The sequence below is a fragment of the Ciconia boyciana genome, chromosome 1, assembly GCF_034638445.1.
Source record: "Ciconia boyciana chromosome 1, ASM3463844v1, whole genome shotgun sequence".
In the NCBI taxonomy this organism is placed as follows: Eukaryota; Metazoa; Chordata; class Aves; order Ciconiiformes; family Ciconiidae; genus Ciconia; species Ciconia boyciana.
This window is the reverse complement of record NC_132934.1, coordinates 8,033,165-8,050,592: the sequence shown is the minus strand read 5'-3', so window position 1 is coordinate 8,050,592 and position 17,428 is coordinate 8,033,165. Positions and strand designations below refer to the sequence as shown.

The window sequence follows — 17,428 nt, the reverse complement described above, 5'->3', positions numbered from 1 at the left end:
TGTGATTTGAATGTGACTCCTTTGCTTTAAGGCATGCTATTACTGCTGTTTATATGATTGCATGCTTTATTTGCTGGTTTTGGTTCGTTGTTTGTTCTGTAAGACCTGTCAGGTAGGTTTTGGACACGCAGTTTGAGATTGGGACCGACTCATTTTTTTTTTTAGCATGCTTGACCAGGTGTTGTGCATGTATGCAAGCCTAGCTCCTTTGATTTCTGTTCCAGAAGAGCTCTCTTTCTGCAAACCGAGCAGCCAAGATCTCAGGCTGGCCTCTGGAGTACAGAGTTGTTGAGCTATCCCGAGAAATTTGATTCAAGTGGCTTGCTTTAACATCATGTGGGAACTTGTCAGGGACCGGGATAAAAAAAAATAATTTAAAAAAAAAATCTATGTTGTTGGGAGAGCTGTGCTCAACTTCATCAGCTGAGAAACTCTCTTTTCTCACCTTGTAACAAAAACTTGTTAAAAGGGACAGTGTGAGAAGGCTGTGGTGAAGAAGGAGGGTTATTTTGTTTGGAGATACAAAGGGTTTGAGATGCTGCAGGAGTGGATAGACGAGCCTGTACCCAGATGAGGTTTAGGCCGGTGTGGTAAGAGTGGAATGTAAATTTGGCCTTAGTCCAGCTTTAGTGGTTGCATGATAGTTACAGTCTATACTGTGATCCAGATGCACCAGCAGCTGTAACTTTGGTGTTTTCTAACTCTCAAGTCCTTCACTTTTCCTTCTTGTCAACATTCATTTTAATGTAGTGGCTTACCACTTCCTAATCTGTTTACAGATGTGTTATTTCTTCTTAAAAGCTGAGAACAGGGACTCTGTCACAAGCCTTCTTGATGATACCTGCAGTGATGATCCAGCAGAGTTGGAGCTGCTGGATCCTCTACTCGCACCTCTCTCTCGCTTGGGGACTAGAGTACCTGGAGGCAATATAGATTGCTATTTTCTTGTGTGGAACAACGTCAGTTGGAGGACAGTCAAATACAATTTGCCACAGGGTTTATGGACAGTTGTTAAGAGCAGAGGAATGGTGAGACTTAGGAGTTTTGTGTCCAGGCTGTATAAAGGAGTGTGCTCTGGACTCCTCTGTTCAAGACAGACTGCTGCTGCCCTGTTTCTCCAGCTGTTTTGTTCCCTGCTTTTAGTCTAGACTCCCCCTGAGCCATGCCTGTTGTTACCAGTCTCTGTTCTCATTATCACACACAGTACATGCTCTGCTTCTTGCTCTTCTGCTCTGTCTCCTTCCTAGTCAATTCTAGCCTGTTTTTGGGTGGATGTTCCCTGATTTAGAGTATCTTTTTTTTTTTTTTTCTCTGTGCACACTGTCTACCTGCAGCTCCTTATCTGATCTGTCTTCCTAGTTGGGGTCAGAGGAAGCAAGGAGGGAAAGCCAAAAGTGCATATGGACTCCAAGCTGGGTGCTGTCACAGAAGGGACTGGAAAACAGCTGAGGAAGGCAAAACTGCATGTGGACTCAGCTGAACTTCAGATTTTTGCTTCAGAAAGCATCTTTCTTTCACTCTGTCACTACCTATTTTAAAAAGAAGTTCTGCAGTTATTTGCAAAAAACCTCTTCCTTCTTTTCCCCTTTCCCCTCCTCTTTCGCTTTGTTCTTGAAAAAACTCAATCCATGTTGTCTGAAGTATCACTAGGATGTACGCCTGTAAAATCTATGTCCAGCGTAGGACTGTTCAACTTAAATGGCTTGATATTGGAAAAGTTACAAGCAGTTGAAGATAGGTTTCATAATAAGTATCAAGCCACTGGTAACAGGACTGGTACTGGCCTCTGTTGTGGCACTGTGGAGGCACCTTTTTGAGAATGGGAGCAGGAAACTGGCTGGTTTGAGAGTGGACTTCCTTCTCCCTCCATTCCAGGGACCTTTTTTGTGCCCTTTTAAGAAGAACCTTCACTCAAAACTGGGGATGGGGGTCTGATACTCCATCCATTGCCCTTATAAATAGTTCTTAGTATTGCACATAGATACTTGTGTTTCACGGGGGACTAAGCAAGCAGTCAGGTAGCATGTGGGACCCAGATAGGTTGACCCGTTTGTGAATCCTGTCATGTTTATTGGTGTTCACAAGCCATGTATTGTTCCCTTTGCTACTTCAGACTTGAGACTTGGATTCCCTGAATTTGTTTCCGCAGTGGTTTTGCCAGTTGGCGAAAGAGGTATTAGACTGACCTCTGACTACTAGAATAGAGAGCTGTTGTCAGTCTGGTTTTAAAAACTTATCCATCATTCCAAAGAGGGCATAAACCAGCAGTTTGCTTGGTAAATACTGAAGATAGTGGAGAATGCTTTGATAGTCCCTTCCAGAAAAGGAAAATGGCAGGCTTTAGTGTTCTTAAACATCTAGAAATTTAACAGCCGATATCCATCAAACCATGCGGTACACAGCTCACTCTTCTCGTAAGCATTTAAGATTTAAATGATTAAAACATATTCCAGTTCCAAATATAAGGGATACCCCTGATGCCACTGGAAGCTCTTTAATTTATGAAAAACTGGTTTATATTTAATTGTGATTTGGAGATGTTATTTCATGTCATCAGCAAGTAAGGTAACTCCCTGAAAATACTGATTTTTGCGAAAATCCTGGATGTGTGATTAGACTGTGTGATTAGATGGTGGAAATGTGTTTAGATTACCTTTTTCCCCCCCTCTCCCTCCCCCCCAATTTATCTTCCAGCTAAAGCATCTTTCTGTAGTGCCAAATTGTGTCAAATCCGCATGTTGTTGTTTTTATCATGGTGATGTTGCCACTGAACTTTATGATAAGCACAGATTTACAATCATAAAACCAGATGTTGGTTACAGTTCTGCAGCTGTAAACCTAAAACAATTTTAATAAAATGTGTGGAGTCTTCCAGAGTAACATAACAGAATTTGTCCTGTATTTTAAAATTATCTTGCCATTCCTCAGTGCAGATCCTGTATCAGAGTTCTGCATCTTCATCAGGAAACTCAGTGTCTCATCTATGCTAGGTCCATATTCCAACAAACCCTCACTCGGATTCATTAATTTAGCAAAATTAGAGTAGCTAAGCTCATGTGACCCAATTGATCCCTTCTCAGTCTTGTCAGCTTCAAGACTTCTTAGAGGAATCTTCAACAGAAGATGAGGTCTCTTGGACAAATTTTTGTTAGTGGAGATGTTCACGCACACAAAAGTCAATTAAAATGTATGCGCTGTAGCAAAATTCAGCCTTATCTTGTTGTTTGAACAAGTGATAGAGCAGGCATATCTCCCTCACCATACAAGTGGCAGGGGACAGACATCTCCCCTCAGTAGCTGTGCGTGCTCCTAAGTGTTGACAAGGCCAGCTTCTGGGAGCCCTGAGCTCCTTAATCCCCAGTACACACTGTCTTCTGCAGACAGCTTCTTACTGACTTCCTGACAGAAAAAGCACCCCAGTGTGGCTGTGTGCTGGCAGCTCAACTGTATCCTCTGGGAAGAATAGTACTCTCCTAAAAATTTAGGAGCGTAGACATGGGTGGCCTCCAGGATACTGCAGAGGAACAGCTTTCTCATCAAGATCCCTGTCTCCTGCGTATTCCGATGCAGAAGAGGTACAGCAATATACGCTTTTTGGATTAGCTTCCTAGCAGTTGTGAATTATATCCGATGGTCGTCTTCATCAGTGTGTACAGTTTTGTGTTGGAGTAAAGTTAATAGGAACACTTCAGATAAAGTAAACTGAGCTGGTTATCAAAGCTAGACTTTGTCGAGCTTAACTTCAGCCTCTAAAATTAGGCATCCAGTCTAAACTCAGTATGGGATTCCTATGTAGTCAGTGAGAGAGTATGCTGACAGAGAGCTGGGATGAATTCTCCCCTTACCTGTAAAGGGAACAGATATCTACACTTCTAGATGGGCACGTTGCACAAAATGGATCATACCACATCTTTGGCTGGGTTTCTTAATGTAGGAGCCTGTGGAATAAGCAGCTGTCTCAGAGTGCAAACTCATGCTGGAAGTTTTGTTCATGGCAGGTGTTTGTCTGAACATTCACAAATGGTCCTGCAGATTTTTTTTTTGTCTGTCTGTCTTTTTCAGGGACGGATAGCATGTGCCAATGTCCTAAGTGACCTTTATGCCATGGGGGTCACAGAATGCGACAACATGTTGATGCTCCTTGGAATCAGCAATAAAATGACGGATAGGGTAAGACTTGGTACTTGCTTTTGAAGGAAGATCCGAACAGCTAAACATGCTTAGAATGTATTTACCTTTAGCATATTTTCTCCTCAAAGTTTGAACCCTTTCAAAGAGGAGACTTTTATTGGATGTCTTAGTTCATAGTATGGGTCTTGCCTCATAAACATTCTGAGGTCACTTGCTAAAAGTTCAGTTTTCTGTGGCACTGTAATCTGCTGCTGCTAATACCTTCATCTCGGCCAAAATTGAGTCCCTGCTTCTGTCAATTCAGGACAATATTGCTCCAAGGCATATTTGATTACCAGTTCATGTATCAGTCTGGTTAGCTACTTCTGGTTTGCTTATGCCAGCTTTGTAACATCTCTCTGCAGCAGAAGAAACTGAAATAGATTGCTTTTCTTTTTCTTTTTCCTTTTTTTTTTTTTTTTGTGGAAGTGACCAGCATGTTTGTTTTGCTCTAGCAAAAAAGGGATGTTTATTCTTAAGAAAGTAAGCTGAAATTTTGCAGGTTAGTGGAGGCCAAATGCAGCTTGATTTAACTTCGCCTTATTGCACTGCGCTGCTGAGGCTGTACCTGATTGCAACAGCAGGATAGTTGTTCTGAGTTTCCAGAATTCTGATTTCTTTACTTTTATATGACCTTTTGAAGAATGTTTCTTAGTGTAAGAATGTCTCTTCACCTCTTTTACAAAGAGCTGTAAAACCATAGCTCTATGGGATAACATGCAATTTTCAGGAGGCTAACCTCTTCCTAAGGCTGGCTTTTCTGTCATGAACTATTTGCCATGAGGGCATTTGGCTTGAGGGATTAAAAGCCCTGGACCAGTCTGGAAATGACAAGCACTGCTGTGTATGGAACTCTGACTTCTGTTTTGATCTCTAGGAAAGAGACAAAGTGATGCCTCTAATTATCCAGGGTTTCAAAGATGCAGCAGAAGAGGCAGGAACATCTGTTACTGGTGGCCAAACAGTGTTAAATCCCTGGATTGTTTTAGGAGGAGTGGCCACGACAGTCTGTCAGCCTAATGAATTTATAATGTAAGTTAAATCGCTAAACAATCAAAGGCACTGGTCTGAAGGGATACAGTAAAAAATCCTTTAATACCGTGTTGTGATCTTCTAATCTGTCTCCTGATGAATAAAGCAGTACCTTCTCCTGCTTGCATTTGTCCTTACTACTCAACAGATGCCACATCTCTTTTGTACATACTTGCTTTTTTAAACAGGATGTCCTTTTACTTCTCCCCACCCCTCAGTATCTTTTGATCCTATTCTCCTTTTGACAGGAGAGTTATGCTTCTAACCTTTAAAGGTATTGAAGACTCTTTTGGGACATAAATTTGTCATATTTATACATACATTTTAAACCATCTCCCAGTTATCCTATTAGTGGCTATAGAGGACTCCAGAATTGCTGTGTTTACAGCATTCTGTCCATTTAACAGTAGCTGATTTTTGAATGTCCCACTGTGGCATGTTACACTATACAAATGAATTTGTGATCCTAATGATGGTTATCTTATACCCTGAAGTAACAAAGGTCAATTTTTTTCTCTATCCTATCTTACGTCTCCAGTAAATTGAAAGAAAAGATGTAATTTTGTGTGTGTCTGATTGCGAGCATTGTTATATTCCAAGAAAGAAAGATTAGCACTTCTAAATAAGTTTGCAGCTTTTTGCTCAATAATATCCCATGGCAATGAATCCCAAAGGGTAATTCTGCAATTAGTCAGTTTTTTAACTGTGCAACAAGATACATGGGTCTGTGAAAATGTAATTATCAGCACTTATTCCTAATAACGTGTGTGAATCTTGCTATGTAATTAATATATGAATTCTTTGTTTTCAGGCCAGACAATGCAGTGCCGGGAGATGTGCTTGTATTAACTAAACCCTTGGGAACACAAGTGGCTGTAGCTGTACACCAGTGGCTAGATATTGTGAGTACACTGCAAAAAAAGAAATAGGGAAGAGGGGTGTGAGTTAAAGGTGACCTTCCTCATTCCCTCAAAACCTTAAAATGACAAAGTTCAGCAGTGTAATGAGTACACTGAGGGCTCAGTTGGGAATGGTCTACCACCTCTCTCACCTCCTTCCTCCTTGGTGTGTCAGCATTACCTGCTTATGTGCAAAACTCTTGGAATCGAGACAGTTTACTATTTTGTGCTTAGTGAACCCATCTTAATTGCATCTAATTCTTAGTTAGTTCTCAGGCATTGCTGTAATAAACAAAATTGTTTACTAACAGAACAACAGACTAGCACCCTGGGTAAAATTATGCCCTGCTCCACCTGCCAAAGTAATTGGCAAAAGCTTATTGATGGCAACTAGGCCAAGATTGCTGTCTGTGTTCATGGGCTTTCTGCTTGTGTACATGGAAGTATATCTGCATTTCACATGTATTACCCTGTGCATTCAATAAGAATATTTCTAGCAGCATTGTGTATGTAGACATACTTCCATCTGTTACTTCAGGCAAAAATGTAACTACTGAACTGAAAAGTGACTGCAAAATTGGCATCTGCTTATGTTGTCTGGCTCCCAGTACGTGTCTTCAGAATTATAACTGCTCAGTTTACACTTTAAAAAGATGCATCTTTTCTACTTTTGGGACTACTGAGCCAATAGACTGGCAGAGGAGTGAGCTGGAATCTACTTTGTCTTGGCTGTTGGCCACTACATTGTCAGATGAATTCTAATTACAAAGCCTGTGTTAGCAGAAGTGGGAGAGAACCAGCTTAAACCTTCATTGGAGTCAGAAGCATGAGCAACAAGAAAAAATATTTTTCTCCTTCTTCATAGGGTCTGGCCTAGCAATTTTGACCTCTGCAGAATCCTGCATTTTCCAATCAGATATAAGGATCAGGGCCTCAGATAATCTTGATATGAAAATGAAGTGAAACAACAAGACACCAATTTTATAGTATGTTTTCTGGCCATAATGTTCCTTCTTAACATATCTATTATTGTACTGACAAACAGACTTGCAAATTAAGGATATTCTGAATTTCAGCATATTTCAAGTACTTCTAATTTCCTTGACTGTCAACCAGAAATGCTTTCTGGTCTGAAAAACGAGGACAGCAAGGAAATCAATCCTCCTATTATGTGTAAACCGCATATATCTTTGATTGTGATAGGAAAATTTCTGAGTAGCTGTGGTGCCTTTTCTTCAGCTTTGTTTTGTGAAAGAGTAGGGAAAGTGAAACTAGAATTACCCATCACAAATTCACCCATAAATCAAATTTCGGTAGGGAATTTGTATTGAAAAGTATGTGGGAGAAGGTACATAGTGCAGCAAGTTTATGCGTACGCAAGAAAGGAAAGCTGGAGTGTAGAGATACGTGGCTGCAAAACAAATTAAAAAAAAACAACCCACAACAACTAAAAGCTGAGGTATTTAAACAGAGCAGTAGCAAATGAGTTCCTGGTGACAAGTGAAAGGACGATCCAAATGGAGGCAAAATTTGTCCTCCTTGCTTGGTTGCTGCCAGCATTGTTGCAGCCAAGCCCCAGCTGTGTTGCTGGCAGCAGCTGCCATCGGGTGCAAAGGAAGAGACTGCAAAGAGTCTGCAGGGAGCTGGGCCCTGTCGGGGCCCCAGGGGACCAGGTCAGGGGTGTGCTAGGGGTGATGAAGCTGTTTGCTGTCTGTGGCTGCCAGGCTGATGATGTGGACTGATTAGGCTGGTCCACAGCTGGGAATGGGCATCCCTTTGCCTTTTCCTCTTTCAGCTGAAAAAGCATGAAAGGGGTTGCTGTGAGGGGCCCCTTTAGAAGGGGTTTTCTAGCTCTTGCTGTTGCCTCCAAACACTTCCCATTTGGAAATCTAAGCTTGCTTTTAAAAGTTGTTTGGGGATTTTTGTGAACTTTGCTGCCTTTATTTCCTCTCTACTAACCCCAGTATCTGATTGCTATAGTGGAGAGGAATTTGCATCTTGATTTGTATCCTACCTGTGTTTGTGGCTCTTCTAGCCTCAGCCTTGAGTTCTGCTTCCAACTCATTTGTGATTTCCATTCCCATCATCTGACTGGTTTCCATCCCATGATCAGCCTCAGAACCGTGTTTTTGAAAACTAAGGCAGAATGACTGCTCGTTTTTTTTCAGTCATACCCGCAGGAAGAATAATCACTATTCTGTCCCCTCTCTAATAGCCTCATTTTTTTTTTTTTTTTTTTTTACTTGCTCTCTCTTAATTGGTCAGACCCAGTTCAGCCTAATTTCAGAAGCTCTGATCTTACTGCTATACTTCCTTGCTCTTTAACAAATGATTTTGTTTTGGCTGACCAGTCTCTTTCCCCCTCTTGGCATTTCTGGCTTCTCTCTTACACCCCTCAAAGTCAGTGCTCATTTGCTAAGGATAAGAGCCTCTTTAACAAGATCCTTCCCCAGTGCAGCATCATATACCAATTCTTAGTAGTTTTTGCACCTTTGGTTTAGTAAGAAGTTTGTTCTATGCATTTAGTCTGTGGAATGGCAGTGTAGGCATTGTGGTGTCAAAAATCCTATTTTTTGTTTACTTTCAGTTCTTTGTAATTTTATTTCCATTGCAAAAATAGAAGAAAATTAAACCAGTTTGTAGCATTGCTCTTAAGAGCTAAATGGTTGCTTTGTTTTATTCTGGATCTGGAATTACTTCAGTTTTGAATGAAACAATTGCCCTTTATAAAGGTACCATTTCCTAAATTGTTCTGAGAGCCTTTTGGTATGAAAAGCATTGCTTAGTATGTGATGGAGGCATGAGTTCATACAAGACACTGGAGAATGGGTGGAAGGAGATGCTGTTATTAAACTGTAAAGCTTATGAAACTGCTTTAATCCTAACTCACTAGAGTGATTACATCCTGCCTTGGCATACGTTCCTCTGACCTCGACTTGTGGATATCAGTGGCCTTTCTTGATCAAAGTGTCCAGATGTGAAATCAAGAGTTTTCTCTTAAAAAACCAAGAAGCCAGAGATTACAAATCTCAACATCCAGCAACAAAGTTCTTTTCATTTGGCCACAGAGTTCAAGCCAGAGAGTTGCCTTGAAAGGAGTTCTTTGCCCTAGGGTAGGTTATTCCACTCCACTCTGCTGCTGAAAGCAAGATTTGAGGTGCTTATTGCCTAATAGATCTTTAAATGGAACTTCACTTAGGTACAGCAGAGTAAGGCACAGGCCTCTGACTGTTGAACCTTTTGCTCCTCTTTATCTGAGTTAAAAAAAAAAAAAAGTAGTACATTTTGGATGAAGGGTTTTTTTAAAGTGGTAAGGGTGTGCTTTAAAATATACAGCTGAAAATCTAAAAGAATCATCTTTATTTCATCCATTAGCCAGAAAAGTGGAATAAAATCAAACTAGTGGTAACACAAGAAGATGTAGAACTAGCATACCAGGAAGCAATGATGAATATGGCACGACTGAACAGAACAGGTAAGAAGAGATGTGTGTGTTGGGGGGGCAGAGGGGAGGTTGTGGGTTTTTCCAATTCCATACTTAATTTCATTTCATTGCTGTGGGGAAATATGACACAGCTGCTTTATCCCTTCCTGCTGCCCCATCTTTCTGCTGTTCAGTGTTTGTGAAGCAAGCAAATTAAAATCAAACGCCCCCTTTTAATTATACAGCAAAAACACAAATGCTGCTGGAGATGATTATGACTCATGTGAGTGATGCGAGTAACATCCCAGTGAGTTAGAGGATGTTTTAAAGGGAAATATATTGGATTTGTTCCTTATCTTCTGTGCCTAGAGACTTCATGAGGGCCTGACTGTAATAACGTTAAAAAAATTTGAAATAGAATAAAATAGAAAAGCTCTTCATTTTTCTATGCTTCAATTTAAATTTTTATTTTTTTAATTTTGTCATGTTATGTGCTTCCCAAAGTGTGGAATACGTACCACATGTTTTCTTTTCTAGTTTGTTGGGGTTTTTTTTCCTGATTTTGTGGGTTTGTTGTTTTTTTTTTCTTTTAATTTTGGTAGGGGGAAGGTTCTGCTTTTACCCTAGAAATTTTAATCCAGGATTTCCCTTCTTTGTTCAAAGTATCTTTGGAGGAGCAGAGAATTGAATTAGCTGTTTCCTTACTTCTCAGTTGAAGGAACAGGGATAGTTAAATATCTCTTCTCCCATTTATTCAGTTTTCATTTGGTATTTGTTATGTCATCCCACTGGTTTTTCATTCTTTCACAAAGTATTCCAGGAAAAATAAATGACCAGGGTCCTGCTCATGTATTGGGAAGCACCAAGGAAGGGCAAAGCATTCTTGGTTTTGTTTTTCTCCACTCACTCTTGTCAGGCACCTTTAACAACACTTAAATATTCTTAACTGGAGCTATTGTCCTGCATGCAGGGGTGCCCTTCTCCCACCCAGGGCTCTGTAGTTGCAAATGCCCAAGAATTTAATGAATGCATAGGTGGGGAGGCTGGGGCCCTTCCCCCACAACCTGCAGGCTTTGTTCTTAAGCTCTTAAAGTTTAAGTGTCCAGAACTTAAGTTCTGATGTGATAGGTTTACGGAGTGTCAGGGAAAGAGGTGTGAGAAAACTGACCCAGGATGAGTCTGGTCCTTGCCCTTAATGAAGCAAAGCTGAGCTCAGAACCTCTCTGGCCCTCAACTTTGGGAAGTTTGAATCTGGAGCAAACCCCTGTTTCTTAGATTGCTAATATAAATTAGTAGCACATGTTTAATAGAGCATGCTGATAAATATACCTTCTGTGCTGGATTTTCAGCATAATTTAATACCTTAAATACAAGTTGAATTTTTTAAGGGTTACATGCAGTATTGGTGAATTCCAGTTCCTTCAAGCATATTTTTTTTCTTAATTTAAACAGTAACCCAGCCTGATTCAAATTAAAGGTATGCAACTTCATTCAAACTCTGCACAATATTGTTGAAGCATTGCTTTTCTTGATAATTTTTTTCTAATTTTTTTTTCTCCCCCCCCTTGTAGCTGCTGGACTCATGCACACTTTCAATGCACATGCAGCTACAGACATCACAGGATTTGGAATCCTGGGGCATGCACAAAACCTTGCCAAGCAGCAGCGAAATGAGGTGTCCTTTGTTATTCATAACCTTCCTGTTCTTGCTAAGATGGCTGCTGTCAGTAAGGCTTGTGGCAATATGTTTGGCCTCATGCACGGGACTTGTCCAGAGACTTCAGGTAGGTGACAGTTGTACCACCCTCTTTCTTCCCTACACTTCCATGTTAGAATTTAATAACTTCTCAGACGTACAAATCATGTGCTTTGCATTCAGAGTCACAGTTGGTTTGGCATATAGCCAAGCTTAATGAGCATTAGCCACACAACTGTTCACAATTAACTTCTTCATCCTAACTTCCAAACCACCATCTTATTCTGAATGCCTTCTACTTCTGTATGAAACACTATTATAGAAACCCTTGCTGTATCTAGACCATTTTGCAGTTTGGAGTTAGTGAGATTATTCTGAATTCTTTTGAAACCTATTTTTCTCTTAGCGGTTAACTCCAGAACAGTAGATGTCTGAAAATCCCAGCACAGCTGACACAGGTTTCTCAAAGGTAAAGCCACCTGCAGTAGGTTTGCCAGTCAAACGAGTGGTGTTTTGTTTCTCATGAATATGTGTGAAGTGTAGTGCTGAATGGGACGGTCTCGGCAACTGAGGCCACCTCTATCCACAGCATACAGACATCCAATAATATAGATTTTCTCCCATATGTTTATGAAATCTGACTTCAAGGGACAATGACTAGCAGCAAAAAAAAGAAAAAAAAAGAATTTGGTCTCCAACCCATTCATTGCTTGAGTTCTCTATTTAATAAAGCTGCTGCTTGCAGTGACAGTGCATACAACAGACGTGTACTGAGAATTGGACTACAGACACCAAGTTCATTTCAGATAAGCATTCAAACAGTCATCAGGTGATAAGAATTTCTGATGTTTGAAAGTTGCCTTATTACTAAGTGCAAGCCACTTTGCTGACTAGCATGATCAGTGTCTTCTGCTGGAAGTCTCTATACTTCATTTTCCCCTTGAATCTTCTGCCCTGTTCCATCTTGTTTTTCTTCTTTAATCTGACTTTTCTTTCTCTTTGGGAAATAGAGAAGATGTAGCAAAAAATCTGTCTCTTCTCTTATCTCATTTCTCCACCCTCTCTTCCTGCTCTCCAAAAGTATCATCCAAGTTCTCTGCAGTTCACAACAGAGGGGGCCCCTTGAAGCAAAACAGTCTGAAGATCTGGAAAGAAGCATCACAGTGAGAGCCATAAACTTTTCCCCTAGTGAATACACAACTTAATCATGATCTGCTGAATTGTTCCTTAGCCATCTGTGTTTAAACAGACACTCTGTCCTACAGAGACTGTATGGCTCAGATGATGTGTAATAGGATATGGGATGTGAACCCTTTCAAGAGTTCAAATCCAGCATCAGGCAGCAGAGACCAGAAATATCTGGTGGCAGTTTGGCAAGCTTTGTCAATAAGGTTGGTGGCACCAGAGAGATTCTTACTACCCAGGAGTCCACATAACCAAAGTGCTAGTAGCATTTGTTATCGGTTGCGAAGAGTCCAAAAAATAGCGTGGACACAGAGCTGGTCAGGTGAGTGGCTGTGGCAGAGGTTTGTATAGCAGTTGGCATGGGAATGGTTTAGCAGCAAACTGAGTGCTTGAGTCTTCAGAGCTGCCCATCCTGTACCCTGGGGATATCCAATTCTGTCTTTTCACTGAAGGAATGTAAAACGGTGCAGATGTGCGCACTGCTGTGAGAGTACTTGGAAGCAGAAAACAGTCGACTTCAGAATCTCTTTTGGGATTGAGAGCAAGAGGTGTCTTTGAAACGCTGAGTGGCTTGCATTTCAACGTACATAGATGATGATGGAAAAACCAGCAAGACGTGTCTGGTTATTTGTGAACTTTGGGTGCCTCAGAACACGTATATTTGATTTCATCACAGCGTTGCATTTCTCACATTAGAGGTGGCTATAGGGATTTGTTACAGGGCGGTGTCTGCCAAATATTAGAAAGATCCGTAGCCACATGGACACAATAGCTCTGGTCTGAAAGCTATATAACTGCAGTCCCACAGGCTTTAGGCTTACGCTGGATAGCCTGATACATTGCAGCAGTGTGTATTAGCTGGGGCATGGTATGCTGGGATGGCTCGTTAGCATTCAGACCCACGATGTTTGTGCACTTCACGTCATGGGGTTGATTTATATGAAGGCGAGCATGTGGCTTGCTGTGCCTCTATCCAGTTGTGAGGATGCCTTTTGGGGGGCTGCTCAGCGTGTAATATAGATACACTCTTTCTCTGTTGTCGTAAACTTCCAGAAATGCTCTGTCTGTAGCTTCTTCATGTGTGAAGAGATGTTTTTCAGCAGAGTGGGCAGGCAATGAGAAATTTGCTGGAAAATTATTTGAATGGATTTTAAGACTGTTGTGTTTTTTCCAGTGCGCATTTGCTGGGCACCTGTTGACAAAAGCCAGTGTTGGAAAGATCTGTTATGTCATCTGTTCCATCCTGCAGGCACTCTTGCTTATGGTGTATTTTCTTAAAATTGCAGTTTAACATTATTTTGCTCTCTCTTGTAGCAAACTCTTTGGTAAGTTGCAATCAGGCATTTCGTTTCAAAAAGACTTAATTCTGTTTATTAGACTGGCTGTTTGCAGAAAAAGTTACAAAGTTACTCTATATGGGCTATTCATGCATGTGTGTATTTTTGTCAGTCCTCTGCTAATAAACTGTTGGCTGGTGTAGGCCAACTTTTTTAGTGTAGTAAAAGTATCTCAACACTGTGGTGTTTCTGCAGATTTGGTGGAAATAGGCAGATGGGTAGAAAAGAAGGGCTGTGTTAGTGCCTGACAAGAGGCAAGGCTAATGATCTTATCCTTTTGTTAGTCATTGTGGGAGAGAGCCATTAGCAGGAGCAAGGACGCTTGGTTTTGATTCATGAACTGTTTGTATCTCTGCTCTTAATTGCAAAGCTCTGTCTAGTCTGCTTTTGAAGTTTTCTGTCCAGTTCCCTGCTTGCATTAGAACAGTTAAAACCAACAATATTCAAAACCTCCTACCAAAAAACCCCATAGATTTTTAGAAAGGTAAGCCAGGACAGATACCGAGTATCTGTGTCCTTTCAACCCCCAAAAGAAGGGTGCAGCCAGCTCTCAAACCACCACAGCTATTTGTTCATTCCATCTGCAGTCCATTTGCTTTCTCTTCAGCGGTGGCTGATGCAGACCTCAAAAACTTGGTACACCATGAAATGCTGCTTCATTTTCCACAGGAATGTTGCAACAACTTTAACTCCTGATGGCTGTGATCTTGCCCAGGTGAAGACTCCTTGTATTTGTCCATGGGACAAAAACCAGAGCAGCTGGGAATGCCAGTAACATAGAATAGACTAGACTAAAATACATAGTGGAAAACCTTAAGGACTTACCCAAAGGGTTCAAGAGACTGGTCAGTCTACCAGAGAAATATAATCCCTGCAGACAGGTATCCTACTACTGATCAAAGGTAGCCTATAGCCTCTGTTAAGGGTTACTGATCAAACTGTGGGATGCAGCCAGCAGGTGGGAAGTGATTTTTGATTGGAAACTGGGATTTTGTACATTTTTCTGATCTTGCCAAAGAATGTTAACAGGGTATGCGTCCAAGTGACAGAAGATTGCAGAAAGAGAGTGTGTGGGGAAAAGATAATTGAGTGAAGATTATTCTTGTGCTCCTTCTTATTTCCTTTTTCACCACACTTCAACTCCTCCCTTCTGGCTAGTTAGCACGTTCTCTGCACTACCACTTGTAAACCTCTTCCCTGACTCACTTGCACCATGACGTACGTTTCTCTTCAATTTGATTTAGAGCCTTCCACAGGAATGGCACATAATTCCTTTGCAATTGATTTGTCTGTTACATCTGGAGTAGCTTAAACACTGTCTTTCAAGTTTCTGGATTTTTTGTTGTTTTTGATGGAAGTACCTGGATGTTATGTTCTGAAATGTCTGAGAGAGGTAGGCGTTTTTCTGGATGGCACACTCATTTGCTTCATATAGAACCTAAAAAATAACTTTCACACTTCCGTGTATGCTTATAAATAATTCCTCGTGTTCAGTAGCTGCTTCTTCCTCACGCCTTAAATTAAAAGTGTCTTTAGTCACCACAGAGAGGACTGTTTGCTTGGAAAAGCAAACATAAAGGCGCCCAAGGTGCTAAGAAGCTGTCCAAGGGCCACAGAAGAGGAGGTGGCACCAAGCCCAGGGTGGCTGGCTCAGCAGGTGGCCCTTCGCCCCCAGGGTTGGCTCAGAGCTGGTGGCACGACTTGTGCTGCTGACTGATGCCCTTCGCCCGGACAAGGAGACTTTGAGTCAAATAACTCTTTTTAAGAGTAAGCAAGCCTCAGCATGTGCCCAAATTCCTGTTTACGTGAATATACTCTCTTGCCTGTGCTCTCCAAACATTTTCCAATGGGAGATGATATTTTAACAGCCCTTACAAGAGGCTGCTGCGTGTCAGAATACAGCACAGTGTCCAGACGCGAGCTGCGCAAACCGCATGTAGCGTACAATGCGTTGAGGTTTAATTAGGCATTTGCAGATGAGTTTGCTGCTCTGTGTTGCAGTGCTTCACACCTTTGCAACATAGCATAAATGTGAAAAGGTAAGGGATATAGAAAACCTGAATACCCTAGTGATAAAGGGTAGCACCAAAACATTTAATGATTTGGTCAGAGCCCCCTGGAAATTTGTGCCAGAGCTGACAATGAAACTCATTCTAGTAATTCACTTGCGAAGCCACCTTTTTCTGTGCTCTGGGATTCTTATAATGGAAGTGTTCTTGGGTTTAATAACTGAATGGCAAGCTTGCTAACTAGTTATTGTGTTGCTTCTGAAAAGCATTCATTAGTAAATAAAATATTTTTCAGTTGTCCCTGAGAAAAAAATCTTATGGGAAAGGCTACAAAAGGTTAGAAAATTCCCCAACAGAGGGGTCAAAAGGACTGTCACAGGGAGCACTGGATCAAGCCTATGTTTAATTTTCTGCCTCTTGCATTCTCCGATAGTAGTCCCTACTTTGATGAATGATTTCATTGCAGGCAATGGGATTACTTGCAGAATCAGCTGCTACCAATATGTGGTTATAGGTATCTGCATATGACCTTTTATCCAAAATGTTTCTGTGTAGAGGCACTTCGCAGTCCTCTGTTGGAAGTTTACAATGCTGGTGTTGTTTCAGTATGTCATTTGTTGGCATCAGTATGATATTCTTTTGCCAACATCTTTTGTGTGTATTTGGCTTCATTTACATACCCACTAAACACTGAATTCAGGCACAGACTTCTTTCTGTAAAGCAAGAGCTCAGACTTCCACCGTGTCTTCTCTTGGAGTCCTTGGAGTTCGACAGAATCCACTGAAGTCACCGAGTGCTTGTCTAAATAGGGATTTGGCAGATCAAGGTTGAAATGCTTTGCAATCAGATGTTTTAATGCTCTGCTTTTTTTCTTTGCAGGAGGCCTCCTCATCTGTTTACCACGAGAACAGGCAGCACGTTTCTGCGCCGAGATCAAGTCTCCAAAATACGGCGAAGGTCACCAAGCATGGATTATCGGCATTGTAGAGAAGGGCAACCGCACGGCCAGAATTATAGACAAACCACGAATCATTGAAGTCGCACCACAGGTGGCCACTCAGAACGTGAACCCAACGCCCGGTGCCACCTCTTAATATAGATGAAATAGCTGTTTGTTTTTAAATAGATCTATTCCTTTATCATCCTACAATTTAAAGAACTGTAAAAAGAAAAGAAAACTTGTTGTGTCTGCACATCTGGTGGCCTTAGGTCAGTTTATGAGTGGATACAATTAATAAAATAAAATCCATTGCCTTTTTTTCCTGTTACATTAACTGAAGATGCACCTAATCTTGAGGCAGCTTCTGAGTTGAGAATTATATTGTTATCCAATACTGTTGATTCATTTTGAATCTTTAGACACTTATCTCTTGCCGCATAGGCTCTTTTTAAAGGTGCTTTCACGTAGCACAGACATTACCAGTAGTAGTGTCAAATAGCAGTTTGTGTCCTTTCATTATATGTATATTTATCATAAGTCTAACTTTGATGCCTTGAGTGATATTCCAGAAAGGCAATAAATTGATAAGCGACACAGTGGGTATACCCAGTAGTAAGAGGGTTGCATGATTACATTCAATCTTTGATTTTTAAGATTTTTTTTTTTTGTAAGGTTTAGTCTTACCAAGAGCATCTATGACCCTGGACATCGCTTGGTAGTGCACTCTGTTTAAAT

General features: G+C 41.0%; 1 protein-coding gene across 3 annotated transcripts in view; it reads left to right on the top strand.

Annotated features, from left to right (window-relative positions):
* SEPHS1 (selenophosphate synthetase 1) overlaps positions 1–17,428 on the top strand; it is a 25,028-nt gene extending 7,600 nt beyond the window's left edge. For all 3 annotated transcript variants that reach the window (XM_072858043.1, XM_072858034.1, XM_072858051.1), the window contains exons 4-9: positions 4,063–4,170; positions 5,048–5,202; positions 6,014–6,104; positions 9,477–9,576; positions 11,097–11,309; positions 16,633–17,428. In XM_072858043.1, coding sequence (XP_072714144.1) covers positions 4,063–4,170; positions 5,048–5,202; positions 6,014–6,104; positions 9,477–9,576; positions 11,097–11,309; positions 16,633–16,847 — 882 coding nt within the window. In that variant the 3' untranslated portion in view covers positions 16,848–17,428. The remainder of the gene's footprint in view (positions 1–4,062; positions 4,171–5,047; positions 5,203–6,013; positions 6,105–9,476; positions 9,577–11,096; positions 11,310–16,632) is intronic.